This window comes from Betta splendens, chromosome 4 (assembly GCF_900634795.4).
Source record: "Betta splendens chromosome 4, fBetSpl5.4, whole genome shotgun sequence".
NCBI lineage: Eukaryota > Metazoa > Chordata > Actinopteri > Anabantiformes > Osphronemidae > Betta > Betta splendens.
The window spans coordinates 33,793,498-33,810,796 of record NC_040884.2 but is presented as its reverse complement, the minus strand read 5'-3'; the positions used below and the strand labels follow the sequence as shown (position 1 = coordinate 33,810,796).

Here is a 17,299-nt window from a genome sequence, read left to right as displayed (position 1 = left end):
GGCGGCCGACCGTAAGCGGATACCGGGTCCAGAATACAAGGTGGGCGATCAGGTCTGGTTGTCCACCAGAGACCTCAGGTTGCAGGCCCAGACCCGTAAGTTGACTCCGAAATTCATTGGTCCATATACGATATCGCAAATTATTAATCCTGTTTCTGTGAGGCTCTCATTGCCCAGGACAATGAAGATCCACCCCACATTCCACATCAGCCGCCTCAAACCCTATCGATCGTGTCCCATGGTTCCTCCACATCAACCGCCTCCTCCTCCTCGGATCGTGGACGGAGGGCCTGTCTACACGGTTCGGGACCTCCGCGACTGCAGACGTCGGGGGCGGGGCTTCCAGTATCTGGTCGACTGGGAGGGCTACGGGCCGGACGAACGCTCTTGGGTGCCGGCCCGGGACATACTGGACAAGTCCCTTATCAGAGACTTTCATGCAGCACATCCTGAGGCCCCGTCCCCGGACGGGATGGGGCACCACAGCCACGGTTCTGCAGACGAGGAGGATTCCGGCGCTGGACCCTCCTCCTGATGTCCTCCCTCCTCCCACCCTGCTTCGTCGCCCGGGCGAGGGGGGGAGATTCGAGCCCTCCTCCTGGTTCCTCCCTCCACCCGCCCTGGGCGGAGGGGGGAGGGGCTCGTTGGCGCCGTGGAAGACGCCATAGGGGGGGGGGGTACTGTCATGATTCATGTTACGTGTCACATCCTGTTTTATTTTGTTAACCTCCTGTCACGCTCCGGTTCTCATCATCCACACCTGTTGCTAATTAGTAATCAGCACCTGTACTTAACCTCCACCTCTCACCCACACCAGTCGCCAGATTGTTAGTTCATGTACTCTTTCCAGCATTCTATTGTAGCCATTCGTGTTTTGACCGTGACCGCCTCGACCTTTGATTCTTGCCTGAACCCTGTTGATCCCGCAACCTGTGAAAGACCTGTGCCTGATGATCTGACCGTGAGTTTTTGCCTGATCCTTGTCTGTACTGTCGCCAAGTCTGCTCGTGTACCGAACCCTGCCTGGACCTTGATTCTGAGATTGCCTGCTCCTTTGTATATTGCCTACTGGAACGTACTGTGTTTGACCTGGACTGCCTGACTCTGATTCACCGAATAAACCTGCACTTAATCACATCTGTGTTTCTGCGCCGTGCATGTGGGTCCGACACCTGCCCAAGCCTGACAATGTGTATGTATGTATTCGACTTTCATTTAATTATGGCAGCTAGATGGTCAAATTCAATTCATTTTAATTCAAAATTGTATATGATTACATTCCAAAAGTTTAGCCTTTTTAATATAACACTACAACTATATACAATTTTATTCTCAAACTTTCTATCTATTCATGAAGATTCTCTTGCTGTGTGCTGCTGGTTTATTTTTAAGTTGGCATTTGCAATGAATTTTAAACATTTCTAAAAAACATCCATAATTTTGTCTTACCTAAAATAATCGTAATGTTATGTATTTGTAGGGTGTTCATCCTGGTCTTGGTGTGTGTCAGTCTGTTGTGGATTCCAGTCATTCAGACAGCCAATAGTGGACAGCTGTTTGATTATATCCAGTCAGTGACCAGCTTCCTAGCTCCACCTATTACAGCTGTATTCCTAACAGCTATCTTCTGGCCACGTGCTAATGAGCAGGTAGGTCACAATCCATGAAATTGGTTCAGTTTGGAATGTCAGAATCAGTGTTGTTTGAGGTTTTATCAGCTTGATATTGTAGATGCTTTATAAGAAGGTAAATGTTTAACAGACAGACACCAACATGTGTATTTACAAGCCTGCTCAGAACAACACAATCAAAAAAACTCCATGTGTGACAATTTGACTCTGCTGACTCTGATTCTGGTTCTGCCTCTGCTCCATTTCCTCGTCTCCTCAGCACTGTTCTCTTCTTCCTCTGTAAACCCCCTTTTCTGTCCCATGACACATGGCCAAATAATTAACAACCCTGGCAGCGTGAATGGCCAGCTGTAATATAAAAACTACTTTCAAACTGCATCAGAGTACACACATACATTTCCTAAAGTCCATCACCATCTCCTTAGTTATGTTGATGTTGGAGGTGGTTTTCACCACACCAGTCAACAAAGCTGTCCACCACTCCCTAGTAATCTGTGATGTCACCACCCTGGATACAACCTACAACTGCAGGTAAACATACTGGAGACGGTTGGTGAGGTAGTCCATGAGCCATTAAATCAGGGCGCTCAACCTGTGTGAGGTTTCGGCAATGAACGGACCCACATGCACAGCGATGAGACGTGAGACAAGGAGATGCGATAAAATGATATTTAATTCCAAATTCAGGTCACAACGGTCCGGGGTCATACACAGATAACGACAGTCCTTTGGCACAAACCAGGGGTCAGCTTACTCGGGTCCAGAACAGGCAGAAGGTAATAACCGGAAAGGCTCGGATCTAGGTACTTGAATCAGCAGGCTTCAGACAGGTCAATAACAGGCGAGGTTCGGAAACAACAGAGACTTACAAGGCAGGCAAGGGTAAGGCGAAGTCGATGGTCAGAGGTACAGAAATCGGTCGGAATACGGATTACACAGAACAAGGAATTGCTGGATACGTGAACTCAGAGGACTCAACGATCTGGCAAATGACGACGGTGACAGGTGGTGCTTAAAAGTCCGGGGAGTAATGATGAATGGGAAACAGGTGCGTGAACTAAAAACCGGAAGTAAGGTTAGCGTGAATAGGATGGAGTGGTAAACCGGAAACTATCAAACTAAAACAGGAAACGAGAACTGGTGCCGTGACAACCTGCAGGTTCTTCAATTTCTCTCCCAGCAGCACAGGCCGGATGGTGTTAAATGCACCATGAAAAATCGAAGAACATTATCGTAATCTAAGGTGTCAGGCTTGTCCAGGTGCTTGTAGGTGCAATGGAGCAGATGTACAGTGGCAGCGGTTCAAAGTGACTAGGGGTTTTACTGCAGTACCGACGCGTCGCCACGGCGCAGCGAGTGCGTCGCTGACTAAAGATTTTTAATCCTGCAGCCGGCTGGAAAAAATCAGGACGCTAGTCTCGTTTTAACCACCAGGTGGCGCAGCGTTGATTAGAAGCCTCCAAAGCACTATAGCGTAACTGAGGTCCGACTGTTCATTTCTACCTGTAACACACATATATTACACCAGACCTATTTTACTATTAAGTTTTTACTATTAAGTATCTGTTGTGTGCTAAAACATGGGGAGTGTGAAGGGCAACAACTTGTTGATGGCTTAGTTATTTTCTGTTCACTGCGAAGTTAGAATTGTTCTGTGTGGTTTAAAACAGGCAGCGCCACAGCAGCAACACGTTCTTGTTTTTATTCTCCTCAGCTTATTCGTTTCTTTAAATAGAAGGCGTCTCTTAAAAATATGTACACACCCACCGCTCTAACATCTGATACAACATATTGACTTCACATAATACCATAATTATGCGTCGCGGTTTAATAATATAATTTGAATGCGCAAGTAAAAACGTAGAGCGCAGTCCATCTGCGACTACAGCCGCTTATTTAGGTTTTAAACTTCCACGACTTGTTAATGAATGTTTTCCAATAGTCGTAGATTTTACGTAAATAACCGTAATAATCATAGGAATTTGTTTTACAGCAGTTGTCGATCGTAATTTTGACAGGACGCCAGAAATCAGCAGATCAACAGCGACGCATTACAGCAACATGTTTGTTCCTACGCGTTTACGCTTTTTTCTGCAGAACTGCAGTTTGACTTGTTTTGACTGTGCGTGTCATTGTAACTGAGTGGCTGAGAGCACTTATTCGACCCGTGTACGTTTCAACATTTTCATTTCCCATCCGTCCATCCAGCCACTGTCACCGGCGTTTTTGTTTCTCTTTCGTTGAGCGGCAAATGGATTTTAATCAAAGCACCGCCTTACAAACCAATAAAACAGGCAAAAATATTTGTTTTTTACAAAAAGACACGGAATTGGAGGTAATATGTTTTTATTATTTAGAGACAAACGGAAAACAAAAAGTCGTTCTATCGTTACCTCTGCTTATAATTTGGTGGAGACATCAAACTCTTACACAAACACGTGACGTGTTTCGGAGTCATGTGTCCAGACAGAGAGTGACCAATACACAAATGTATGGATGTGCAAATGAGAGACGAGAGGAACGGTGGAGTGGTGCACTAGATGTAGCGAGAATGTGTTTTGACTGTGTGTGTCACTGTAACTGAATGAGTGGCTGATGTGACTTATTGGGCCCGTGTATGTTTCAAAACTTTGATTTCCCATCCGTCTATCTATCCTGAATAAAAGCACCGCATTACTAACCAATAAACCGAACAAAAATATTTTTTAACAAAAACACACGGACTTGAATTTAAAGCTGTTTTTTCGTTTAGAGAAAAACGAAAAACAAAAAACCTCTGCTTTTAATTTTTAATGGAAGCTCATCCGTGGACGGGTCGCGGGGCAGCAGTCGTAGCAGAGAGCTCCAGACTGCCGCTCGAATGAAACACGAGATCGAATGATATGTGATGTGTTTCGTACTCAGATGACTTGAATCTGAGTTGGACCAAGCTTTTGTTTGTCTCATGTTTGCTCACAGTCGCAAAGGCAAACTTCTCATCCCTCCCCTCCCCCGTAGAGGCGCATAGACATGCTAATGTGTTGCTGCTACTCGATCAGCAGGTGACAAATACTTCAGCTCCGGGACAAAGCTCCGTGGGAGACTGGGCAGCATCGGGCGGCGTGATCAGCTGCAGGTCTAAGACTCATTAATGCAGCAAGTAGTTTGTTCTACATACGTTTACTCTGCAAAAATAAACGTATTGTCACGATCTGGGTTTTGTGTCTAGTTGTTTCCTGTTTTATTTTGGTAGTCTCCTAGTTTCTGTTTCTGCTCGAGCTTTACTTCCGGTTTTTGTCTTGTCACAGCTGTCCCTGCTTCACCTGGTCGTTATCCGCACCTGCACGTTATCAATAATCAAGCCACTTTGTATTTAACCACCACCTGTGTCCTTAGTTCTCCGCCAGATCGTCGTTTGTGTGTACCCATCATAGTTCCCAGTTTCTTTGATTCTGTCCGGCCGTGTTTTACGTATCTTGTTTCTGGACTGCTGATTCTGAGCCTGCCTAATCCCTGCCTGTTCTGTCTGCCTTGGTGTTGTACCCGCCTGTTACCGACCTTGCCTGCCCGACCACGATTCAACGCCTGATGTATGGTATTGTACTCACCTCTCGGATATGATCTGTGCCTGCTCCTGACTACGCCTCTGCCTGATCCCATTTAACCTGTTTGATCGCCTGTGTATGACCCTGCCTGGACTTTACTCCGCGTATTGGAATAAACTACACTCCTTAACACCAGAAAACCTTGTATAGTGCTGTGCATGTGGGTCCTCATCCGAACGAACCCTGACAGAACGATCTGGCCAGACTTGGACCCAGCCAGCACTCAGCCTCCGGTCAGGTCAGTGACTGTTTTTCCTTGCTTCTTTTTTTTAACGGCGAGTATTATCCACCCGAGGGAGTATGGAGTTCACCTGCGCCGAGCTACCTAGTGATCTACAGACTTATTTTAAAATCCTCGCGGAGGATTACCGACGAGCGCGTAACCCGGAAAACCAGCGCAGCGCCATGGAGGTGGCGATATTGACTTTGGAGGACGAGGACAGTGTGTTAGAGCGCTCCAGTGTTCGTCGCCTCTATGAGCGATTGTGCGCAAGGTTCGATGAGCTAAGCGACGCGCTCCGCACCACGCCAGCGCCGGTCGCACCGCCGATGGTTTCGGTTTCCTCCTCCCAGCCCCGTCGGACCGTCGTGTCTGCACCAAACTGCCCAGCTCCATGTTTGTTCCGCTGGGAGGACTTCCTGCACTCATGCGGTCCCTCGTCTCCAGCCCAGCTGCGCGCTGTTCAGTCTCCAGTCCAGTCGCGAGCTGTTCAGTCTCCAGCTCAGTCGTGTTTTGCCAGTCCCCAGTTCAGTCGTGTTTTGCCCAGTCCCCAGTTCAGCCGTGTTTGGCCCAGTCTCCAGCTCAGTCGTGTTTTGCCCAGTCCCCAGCTCAGTCGTGTTTTGCCCAGTCCCCAGTTCAGCCGTGTTTTGCCCAGTCCCTAGTTCATCCATGCTCCGCTCAGGCTCCAGTCGCCGTTCAGCCTCGCCACGCTCATGCTCTAGTGCAGCCCTGGCACGCTCAGGTTCCAGCCCCAGTCCAGTCGAGCCCAGTCCAGTCGAGCCCCGTCCAGGTCCCAGTCCAGTCGAGCCCAGTCCAGTCGAGCCCCGTCCAGATCCCAGTTCAGTCGAGCCCAGTTCAGTCGAGCCCAGTTCAGTCGAGCCCAGTCCAGTCGAGCCCCGTCCAGATCCCAGTCCAGTCGAGCCCAGTCCAGTCGAGCCCAGTCCAGTCGAGCCCAGTCCAGTCGAGTCCAGCCCAGTCGAGCCCCGTCCAGACCCCAGTTCAGTCGAGTCCTGTCCCAGTACAGTCGAGTCCTGTCCCGGTCCAGCCCAGTCCCGCGCAGGTCTTGTCCCAGCCAGAGGTCATCACCTGTAGAACAAGTGCTATGCACACCCGATCAGGCCCGACGTCTGCTCCGTCGAGCTCGGCAGCAGCAAGCAGCCATGCCAGCTCCAGAGGAGACGCCGTTTCAGTTCCTGCCGGCTCCTGTGAGGAGCCTGAGGGCAGCGCCGCCGGCTCCTGTGAGGAGCCTGAGGGCAGCGCCGCCGGCTCCTGTGAGGAGCCTGAGAGCAGCGCCGCCGGCTCTAGTGAGGACGCCGCTTCTGTTCCTGTCGGCCAAGTTGAGGCCGTTCCTGTTCCTGTCGGCCAAGTTGAGGCCGTTCCTGTTCCTGTCGGCCAAGTTGAGGCCGTTCCTGTTCCTGTCGGCCAAGTTGAGGCCGTTCCTGTTCCTGTCGGCCAAGTTGAGGCCGTTCCTGTTCCTGTCGGCCAAGTTGAGGCCTTTCCTGTTCCTGTCGGCCAAGTTGAGGTCGTTCCAGTCCCTGTCGGCCAAGTAGAGGTCGTTCCAGCCCCTGTCGGCCATGTTGAGGCCGTTCCAGCCCCTGTCGGCCATGTTGAGGCCGTTCCAGTTCCTGTCCCAGTCCCTGTCGGCCAGGTTGCGGCCGTCCCAGTTCCTGTCCCAGTCCCTGTCGGCCAGGTTGCGGCCGTCCCAGTTCCAGTCCCCGTTCCTGTCGGCCATGTTGCGGCCGTCCCAGTTCCTGTCCCAGTCCCTGTCGGCCAGGTTGCGGCCGTCCCAGTTCCAGTCCCTGTTCCTGTCGGCCATATTGCGGCCGTTCCAGTCCCTGTTCCTGTCGGCCATGTTGCGGCCGTTCCAGTCCCTGTTCCTGTCGGCCATGTTGCGGCCGTTCCAGTCCCTGTTCCTGTCGGTCATGTTGCTGCCGTTCCTGTCGGCCAGGTTGCGGCCGTTCCTGTCCCTGTTCCCGTTCCTGTCGGCTCCCGCAAAGATGCCGTTCGTGTCCCTGTCACCCTCGGAGCCACAGCCCCCGCCGACCTCCAGGAGGAGGCGGCGTCGGCTGCAGTCCCTGCTGCAGTTCCTGCTGCAGTCCCTGCGGACCTCCAGGAGGAGGTCGCGCCGGCTGCAGTCCCTGCTGCAGTTCCTGCTGCAGTCCCTGCGGACCTCCAGGAGGAGGTCGCGCCGGCTGCAGTCCCTGCTGCAGTTCCTGCTGCAGTTCCTGCTGCAGTCCCTGCGGACCTCCAGGAGGGGGTCGCGCCAGCTGCAGTCCCTGCGGACCTCCAGGAGGAGGTCGCGCCAGCTGCAGTCCCTGCGGACCTCCAGGAGGGGGTCGCGCCAGTCGTAGTTCCTGCCGACCTCCAGGAGGGGGTCGTTCCCACCGTCGTTCCTGCCGACCTCCAGGAGGGGGTCGCGCCAGTCGTAGTTCCTGCCGACCTCCAGGAGGGGGTCGCGCCAGTCGTAGTTCCTGCCGACCTCCAGGAGGGGGTCGTTCCCGCCGTAGTTCCTGCCGACCCCCAGGAGGGGGTCGTTCCCGTCGTAGTCCCTGCCCACCCCCAGGAGGGGGTCGTTCCCGTCGTAGTTCCTGCCGACCCCCAGGAGGGGGTCGTTCCCGTCGCAGCTCCCGCTGCGGTTCCTGGCGGCCCGGTTCCGGCCGCACCTGCATCGGTTCCTGGCGGCCCGGCTCCGGCCGCACCTGCATCGGTTCCTGGCGGCCCGGCTCCGGCCGCACCTGCATCGGTTCCTGGCGGCCCGGCTCTGGTTCCTGCCTCGTCTCCACGTCTGTCTTCGCCTTTGGTTCCTGCCTCGTCTCCACGTCTGTCTTCGCCTCTGGTTCCTGCCCCGTCTCCACGTCTGTCTTCGCCTCTGGTTCCTGCCTCGTCCCCACGTCTGTCTTCGTCTCTGGTTCCTGCCTCGTCCCTGTCTCTGCTGCCGGACTAGTGGCCCTCGGCGCATCCTGCTGCTTGGATGGCGCTGCCTCCTGCGGCGTCGTCCGCCTCGACTCCTCAGCCTCCTGGATCAGCGTCCACCTGGAGGGCATCACCGTTCGGGGTGGTCCCCGTGGACGCTGGCCCAGCTCAAGGGCACTAGGCGTGCCACCCTGTCTCAGCGGCGGTGAAGCAGGATCTCGCCGCGACCCCACCCTCCGTGAGGGACTCCCTGGACTCTGTGTTTTCCTGGTTGTGGACTTTGCTCTTGTCTTGTGGACATTTATGTTGGTTTACTGATTATGAGACCCGTTCTTGTTTTGTTTTTTCCGGTAGGACCTCTGGTCTGTCGAGTTCGGGCGCGAATTTTGTTTGATGGGGGTTCCCGTTTTGCCCTCCCCCAGTCCGCCCTCCACCCGCCCTGTTTCGTGCGGGTTGTTTTTGGTTCTGTCCCTCCGCCGGTCCTCCCTCCGCCCGCCCTGCTCGGGTTTGTTGTTTTTTTTCTTTTGGTCGTCTGGAATCCGCCCTTGGGAGGGGGCTACTGTCACGATCTGGGTTTTGTGTCTAGTTGTTTCCTGTTTTATTTTGGTAGTCTCCTGGTTTCTGTTTCTGCTCGAGCTTTACTTCCGGTTTTTGTCTTGTCACAGCTGTCCCTGCTTCACCTGGTCGTTATCCGCACCTGCACGTTATCAATAATCAAGCCACTTTGTATTTAACCACCACCTGTGTCCTTAGTTCTCCGCCAGATCGTCGTTTGTGTGTACCCGTCATAGTTCCCAGTTTCTTTGATTCTGTCCGGCCGTGTTTTACGTATCTTGTTTCTGGACTGCTGATTCTGAGCCTGCCTAATCCCTGCCTGTTCTGTCTGCCTTGGTGTTGTACCCGCCTGTTACCGACCTTGCCTGCCCGACCACGATTCAACGCCTGATGTATGGTATTGTACTCACCTCTCGGATATGATCTGTGCCTGCTCCTGACTACGCCTCTGCCTGATCCCATTTAACCTGTTTGATCGCCTGTGTATGACCCTGCCTGGACTTTACTCCGCGTATTGGAATAAACTACACTCCTTAACACCAGAAAACCTTGTATAGTGCTGTGCATGTGGGTCCTCATCCGAACGAACCCTGACACGTATGTATTTATCATAGCTTTCTGGTCTAATTTATTTGTAGCACTTCGACATTCGTTTAAAATATGCAGTGCATTTTAAAATGAAAATACTATTATTTTTATTTATTACCTTTATTGTAAACACCGTATTAATTGCACAATTTGGACTGGCGAAGATTTGCGCTTCTTTCATAATAATCATGGATAATCAAGGAAGAAACTGCAGTTCATAGTTCATGTTATTCAGGGACGGTTTGTAAAGATTCAGTGTGGTTTTCAACTGAACTGTCAGCCAAGGTACGTGCATTATCAAATTAATGCGCCTGTCAGCGGGGAAGACATCAACTCTATTCAGTCGCTCTTCAGTCGCTGCTGCCGTCTCCTCCCCAGTTCACACACCTTAACACTAGGACTACTGGGTTTCCTAAATATACCAGTTCCTACTACAAGGTGTTCCTACGAAGTTAACCAGCTGTTTATTTCGTTATTACTCCTTTCACCTGTACCACATAAAGTCATTTCAGAGCTACAGCCGTGTTCCTACAAAGTTAACCAGCTGTTTATTTCGTTATTCCCTCTTTCATGTCCGTCTGTTGAATGGAAGTGGGCGGGGCCATCCACGTCCCAGAGCAGGGACACTGGGGGAAGGGGAAACGCTCATCAACATGCAGGACACAGATCTGCGTTTCTCTGCTGCTACAGCCTCAGCTGCGTTGAGTTGTTAGTGTCCCTTTCACCTCTACCATATGAAATGTGTTCCTACGAAGTTGCTCAGCCGCTTTCAGAATCAGAATCTTTTTTATTCCCCATGCAGGTTTGAACAGGGCAAACATTATTTTTATTTACAAAAACAAATTAATACGTTTACAGATTGACCAGTGATGCCGCACGGGTTGCTCTCAGTTAAAACAGCTGTTTGAAGCAGGGAAAAGCGAGTTAGGTGTCCTTGTCGATGCCTTGACAATGTTTTATCATTGGTTAGATCTCTGAGCCCCGACTTTTATGTCTTCTTTGGATTAAAAAACAAATGTTGAATGTTCTCAAATAATATAATATTGCCGCCCTCCGCGGCTCCCAGTGTTTGTTTTTTTCATTGAAAACGTGGGTGTTACCGGGTGGCAGACCTCTGGTCTAGATCATCCTTATTCACTTTTTTAAATTGTAGTAGTGTAACCTTAGTTAGTATTCCTTTTTATTTTTTTTATTTTATGTTTGGGAAACGTGACATTTCAGCTACTGTGATTTTATTTGTCATCAACATTAGTTCCTACCTGCCCTTGTTGACGGGGGACAGGAAAAAGGTGACGCGCGTTGGGTGAGAGCGGCGTAAAGAAAAAAGTGTACATGTGCTGTACTGTCTTGCCGCGTGGTGCATTAAAGAAGCATTCCACGTAAAGAAAATTGCCCGTACCAACAGCGAGAAATCAGGGTTACAGTAGCTTGTCTGCCATAAATCGAACGCTGCACGCGGGAGGGCGCACCGTTCAGCTTCTTATTTTCGGTTTTAAACTGCCATAATTTGCCATAATTTACTTACGTTCATAACTTCATACTATAACGCGACCAGCGGTTCATGGTCTTGGCGATCCATGCACTAAGTAATACAACGTTGTCATCTCGTGATCACATGATGATGATGAGACGCTGTTTTTCCAATAATTAAAATAAAAAAACTGCTTCCACTCAGACTCGAACCCCGGACAAAAAAAAAAAAACGTTGTAGCCATGCACGTTAACCACTAGGCCACCCAAGACCTGATCATTGGTTGTACTACAAGAGGCTATATGACGTAAGCAAATACGGTGTTTTAGGAGCAAAAGTGGGAGTCAATCGCCACCTACAGGCCAGAAGGACGTAACACACTCTTCCCGCAGTGCAAACCCGGCACTGACGCGGCAGATTTGAAACCCAAACACGGTGGAGGTAGACACTTTTACCGGCTGCCTCTGTATGATGGCATCATCCACTCCTAGTTGGGCTTGATATGCAAACTGGAGAGAGTCGACTGAGGGTTTGACCAGAGAATGAAGGGACTTCAGGATCCACCTCCCAAAAGCCTTCATGATGTGTGAGGTCAGAGCCACAGGTCTGTAGTCATAGATGACTCTGGCCCAATACATAACTTTTTCCACCCAAGAGGAACTTTCTTCAGATGCAGGCTCAGGTTAAAGATCTGTTGGAGGACACCACATAGCTGGGGGGCAAATACTTTCAGCACCTTAGGGCTGGTTCCATCAGGTCCTGCAGCCTTTATGGGAAGAATCTTGTTCAGCTCCCCTCTCACCTGATCCGCTGTGATTGTGTGTGAGGTGGGGGTGGCTGATTCATGGGGAGATGTGATGGGGGGGCTGTTGTGAGCAGCAGGGAATTGAGACGCCCAACTTGGATCCATCCCAGTGATGGTCCTCATACCTCTCCACAGTTCCCTGGTGTTATTGTTTTAAAGTCTATGTTCCAGTTTCCCCCTTTAAGGCTCCTTCCCCTGCCTGATCTTGACTGACAGCACTCTCTGGATGCCTCCCTGTCCCTCGACCTGAATGCTTTCTTCTTTTCATTTAGGACTGTCATGACTCTGGCCTTTTTCTCCATTTCTTGTGTTATTTTGGTATTTTCTGTTTTGTCCTTGTCTGAGTTAGTTCTGGTTTTAATGATTCTGCCACATGACCCATCAGCTGCAGTCAATCTGTAATCAACCCGGTATTTTAGCCTCAGTTCTCCTCGCATTCTCTGCCAGATGGTCAGCTCGTGTTCGTGTGTCTACATTCCAACATTCAGTTAAAGTAAGTCCTGCCGTGTATAAGTTCTGATCGTGTTTTTGACCTTGCCTTGCCTGTTCCCTGTGGGTACTGTTTTGGTCTGTGCTTTGTTATTGAACCTTGCCTGGGATCTGACCGCCTTTGCCTGACCCCTGTCTGTACCGTTGCCTGTATTAAATCACCACAACCTTATCTGATCTGCGTATTGTGCTGTACATTTGGGTCCTTCACCCTGATTCCTGACAAGGATGGCTTTGATGTCACAAGTGACCCATTACTTATTGTTAGGTAATGCAGTGAAAAGTTATTAGCATAATCATAATAATGATCTGTGATAGTCTGTTAGTCCATCAATCTCTTCCCTATGAGGTTGACATAGAGCCTTCCAGTCGGTGTCTTCAAACCAGCACTGCAGAGCAACATGGTCCCCATCTGTCCACATTTTATCAGTATTAATGGTGGCACATTGCCTTTGGACCAGAGGTGTGTATTATGGCAGCAAATGAACTAAGTTGTGATCAGACTTTCCTAGACGGGGGAAGGCAGTAGACCTGTTTAACATTAGCGTACATCCGGTCCAGTGTCTTCTCACCTCTAGTGGGACAACTAACGTACTGTGAACCCACTGTGCCCTGCACGAAAGACTTCATCCTGACTCAGCTAGCATGCATTGGTGCATATCATTAGATTTATTAGAATCTAAGCTTTTCAGCCATAGTTTATTTGTGTTTCATAAAGTATCGTAGCAGTAGAGCCATGCAGGTGCTAACACAGGTGGCGCTACATGCAAATATTTTTGTCTTTGTTTGACGGCAGTCTGGTGTCATTCCACTGATGCACATCCAGGGGAGGGACATTGAGAGAGTGGACTCTTACAGGTACCTGGGTGTCCATCTGAACAATAAACTAGACTGGATTCATAACACGGAGGCACTGGACAGGACGGGTCAGAGCAGACTCCACCTGCTGAGGAGACTGCTGTCTTTTGGAATGAGGGGGCAACACCTGAAGACCTTCTATGACTCTGGTGGCATCAACCATTCTGTACAGTGTGGTCTGCTGGAGCAGCAGCATCACAGTGAGGGAAAGGAAGAGACTGGACAGGCTCATCAAAAAGTCCAGCACTGTCCTGGGCTGCACCCTGGACACAGTGCAGAAGGTGGGTGAGAGAAGGGTGCTGGCTAAATTCAAATCCATCCTGGACCTGAACTCTCACTCCACTGGTGGAATCAGTGTCTGCTCTGGAGAGCAGCTTCAGTAACAGACTAATACACTCTTGCTGTGTGAAGGAGAGACAATGGCTTAAGAAAACACTTCACACTAGCTCCCTGAGCGCGGCTCATGTTGCAGCTCACTGCTCCCCCAAGAGGGGATGGGTCAAAATGAATATTGATATATATTAATATATATATTAATTTCCCCAATGTGGGATCAATAAAGTTCAATTATATATTGCAGATCTTTCCTACCTGCTGCTATAAGACTATACAATCAGAACTGCTAATTACCTCCCACTACAGTACATTCACTCACCCACTGCATCAATGGTTACGTAGTAATCTCGTATGTACAATATTTGTGCAAACGCTGTACATTAATATATATCTATTCTATATTTACACAATGTGCAACAACTTTTCTGTGCAACATTTGTGCAAACTGGTACAAGATTAACATTTAAACACTGAGCAATAACCCTTCCAATGACCTCATACTCACTCTGCTGCTGTACTGTACTGCGTTGTACTGTGTCAACACGAACTGTCTTTAACTGTCTTTTATTCTGTCACTGTATTTTCTGCTCTGTAATTTTGTGTTGTGTGAAGCAATTTCTCCACCACTGTGGGAGTATTAAAGGTTTTCTTATCTTATATTGTGGTGTATGTTCTGATCGTCCTAGCTGGCTTTTGATTTTCTTTTCCTCATATATTTTATTTTTCTCTGTTATTACAATAAATTGTAAAAAAGACAACTCTTTTGTCAGCTTTTTTATTAGAAAATGTCTACATCATATCTCCACTCAGTATCTATAATACCAATTATTATATAGGTGGTGGGTGGCCACAGATGGCCTCCACCTCCCAGCCCCAGTAAGAGAGCCCACCCCCAGGCCCTAAATGTACATGTATGTGCTTAGGTATGGGGAACTTGTAAGACCACCAGGGGTCCAGAAGACAGAGCCTTCTTTTTGATGGCTCTGTCTTCTGGACCCCTGGTGGTATCCACAGGCACCCCAAGGAGGCATTCTCCAAAGTCCTGCATGGGTGTATATGACTAATCCAGTTAAAACTGAGGAGCATATTACCTCCATCAGTAGAACGCCCCAAAGTGGCCTCAGGTAAGAGGCCACTTTGGGGCGTTCTACTGAGCGTCACTTTGTGACATTGTCTGAATCAGCCAGCCAAGTGCTGTCTTCGATCTAGCTTTCTTTTCCCCCTTTCATCGTGAACTGCAGGCCATTTTCTAACTCCTTTGAAGTCATTTGGTTGGGCAGCAATAGCAGCTGTCTTGAGTTCTGCAGGTCTAACTTCCAATCCCTATTTTGTTTCAAATCATTTGTATAACTATATTTAATGCCTCCTCTCAGTAAATGCACTATTGTTATAATTTGTTACTTGCTTTTTCATTACAGTATCACTACTTGTTATTACTTAGATGCAAACAATGAACTTAAACAAACTACTTCTGCTGCAGAAGACAAATTTGGTTTTATTTTTTTAACATTAAATGTTGTCAGTGCTGTAACGTTTTCACTAAGATAGATTTGAGAAATGTATCTCATCTGGTTCGCATCAGGGACGGGGAATAAGTGCAAAAATCACTTTTAACATGTTGGTTGGCCATTATGAATATGTGATCAAAGCCTTTGGGTTGATGAATGGCCCAAGGCTATTTAAATTACACTTGCACAGATTGCTCGTGCAACACTCTTAATGCAGTCGCAGGTCCATCTTCAATAGTTTTCAGGGTAACAGCAGACTTGCTATGACATACATCCAGGCTTGTAAACTATATAGGAGTCCATTGAGATATACAATACAAGACCAGTGAACACGCTTATAATGAGGTTGGAATAAAAAAACAGCAATTTCGTATTAATTCTGTTGCAATTGAGGTTCGATGTGCATGCAAACAATTATTCATAGTAGGGAACAACAATGGCTTGTGCGAGTGACCATAATATCACAAGTGCTGGTCAAACTGGGGCTGTATCGAGTCATGGTAGCAAACAGGATGCATTTAAACAAAAAGCATTACTCCACCACCTAAATCTACATGCATACTGGCAGGCTCAAAACAAGTGCCTAAAAGTACGTGAAAAGAAAATACTGCTAAAATTAAATTAATGTGCAAATTTTCTGTGTGTGTGTCAATATTTCTCAGGGTGCTTTCTGGGGTCTGATGACTGGACTGCTTGTGGGGATGATCCGCATGATCCTGGAGTTCTCCTATACAGCTCCATCCTGTGGTCAGCCTGATGTTAGGCCTGCAATCCTGACTGGTGTTCACTACCTGTATTTTGCCCTCATCCTGCTGGCATTTACATGCCTTATCATTGTTATGATCAGCTTGGCCACCGCTCAGATACCTAAGGAAAATGTAAGAAGCTAAACTAAATTTAAAAATTAAAAATAAAATTTTTAATGCCATATTATGGGGATGAAAAACTGGACAGTAAAGATTAAGCCTACCCTGTATGCATTATGTATGCATGCATGTATGTATGTATGTATGTATGTATTACAACATCTCAGCTTTTCCTATATTTAATTTCTCAAATGTGCATTCCTTAATATTTGATAAATGTTTGTACAGTTTTATGTAGCAGCACACTGCTCAGGCTTTTTTTTTTTCATTTTTATGATTTAAAACTAAAGCTGTGTTAAGCAGAAACACTGACATACGTTTTTGATCCCCTCTTTTGTTTAGCTATACAGGCTAACCTGGTGGTCTAGATATAGCCAGGAGCCTCGGATGGACATCACAATTCACTCACCAACAGTCCAGGTAGAAAGTGATATGGACCCTGGCTCTGATCAGTTGCCAGATTCTTGGTGGAAAAGATTTTTTCTCCGGCTTTGTGGTCTGACTGGTTCAACCATTACCTCTGCACCTCGACCAAATGAGGACAATGAACTCAACTCCTTGCATGAGAAGCCACGTTGGAGAAGAGTCTGCAATGTCAATGCCCTGCTCCTGCTGGCTGTAAATGCATACCTATGGGGATACTTTGCCTAATGTTGAAGATATTTAAATAATTAAATTAAAAACACTAGACTGTTAAGCAAAAGGGCTATTACAGTACTCCAGAAACATATGATGATTTTAATTAGCTTTAACTGTAGTATTTGATGATTTTTAGTATTGAAAATAAGACTTTTATTCTAAAGAAGAAATCACAGAATGGAGTTGTGTGTTTGTGTGAGTTTTAAAATAATTATTATAATCAGTTAGTGTGCTGCACACATCATTATGGTGTAAATTGGCAAGAAATTCATGGTAAGAATTATTACATAAAATGAAATAAAAAGTAACAATTTCAAGAGATTCTTTTTAATTACGTATGCTCTCTGACTTCAGAACAACAGCAGTATTATAACAATTATTAACTGATATTATGCCACCTGAGAAGAGGTATCAAATATCAACAGTAGGTTTTCTAAATTTTGGTTATTAGCTAACAATTACTAACAATTATCAGTGACAACTGTCATAGCTTAATTGGCCATTGTTTATGATTATTTGTATATGTTTTTTAAACACTAGTTCATAAACATTGAAAAGAATCAAAAGTACTACAGATAAAGGGTTGAAAGCTAAATCAAGATTCAAAAAACTTTATTAATCCAAGAGGGAAATTATTTTGCACACTTTGCTCCAACGCTGTCACAGTTGGAGGTACACACAAGAAGATAGGGAGATTAATAATAAGAATGCTAACACACACATCAAGTTCAATTACTATCGTCTAATTACATGTAATACCTAGCTAAAGTTTTATTGTACATGTTATTGCACAGATGAAGATCAACTCTTACAGAGAGGAGGATGTGTACAGCCTA

The 17,299-nt window shown here is 47.7% G+C and overlaps 1 protein-coding gene across 1 annotated transcript in view; it reads left to right on the top strand.

Annotated features, from left to right (window-relative positions):
- Positions 1-16,772, top strand: part of slc5a9 (solute carrier family 5 member 9) — a 185,704-nt gene extending 168,932 nt beyond the window's left edge. The window contains exons 12-14 of the mRNA XM_029148717.3: positions 1,481-1,649; positions 15,621-15,836; positions 16,167-16,772. Coding sequence (XP_029004550.1) covers positions 1,481-1,649; positions 15,621-15,836; positions 16,167-16,475 — 694 coding nt within the window. The 3' untranslated portion in view covers positions 16,476-16,772. The remainder of the gene's footprint in view (positions 1-1,480; positions 1,650-15,620; positions 15,837-16,166) is intronic.
- The last annotated feature ends 527 nt before the right edge of the window (positions 16,773-17,299 follow it).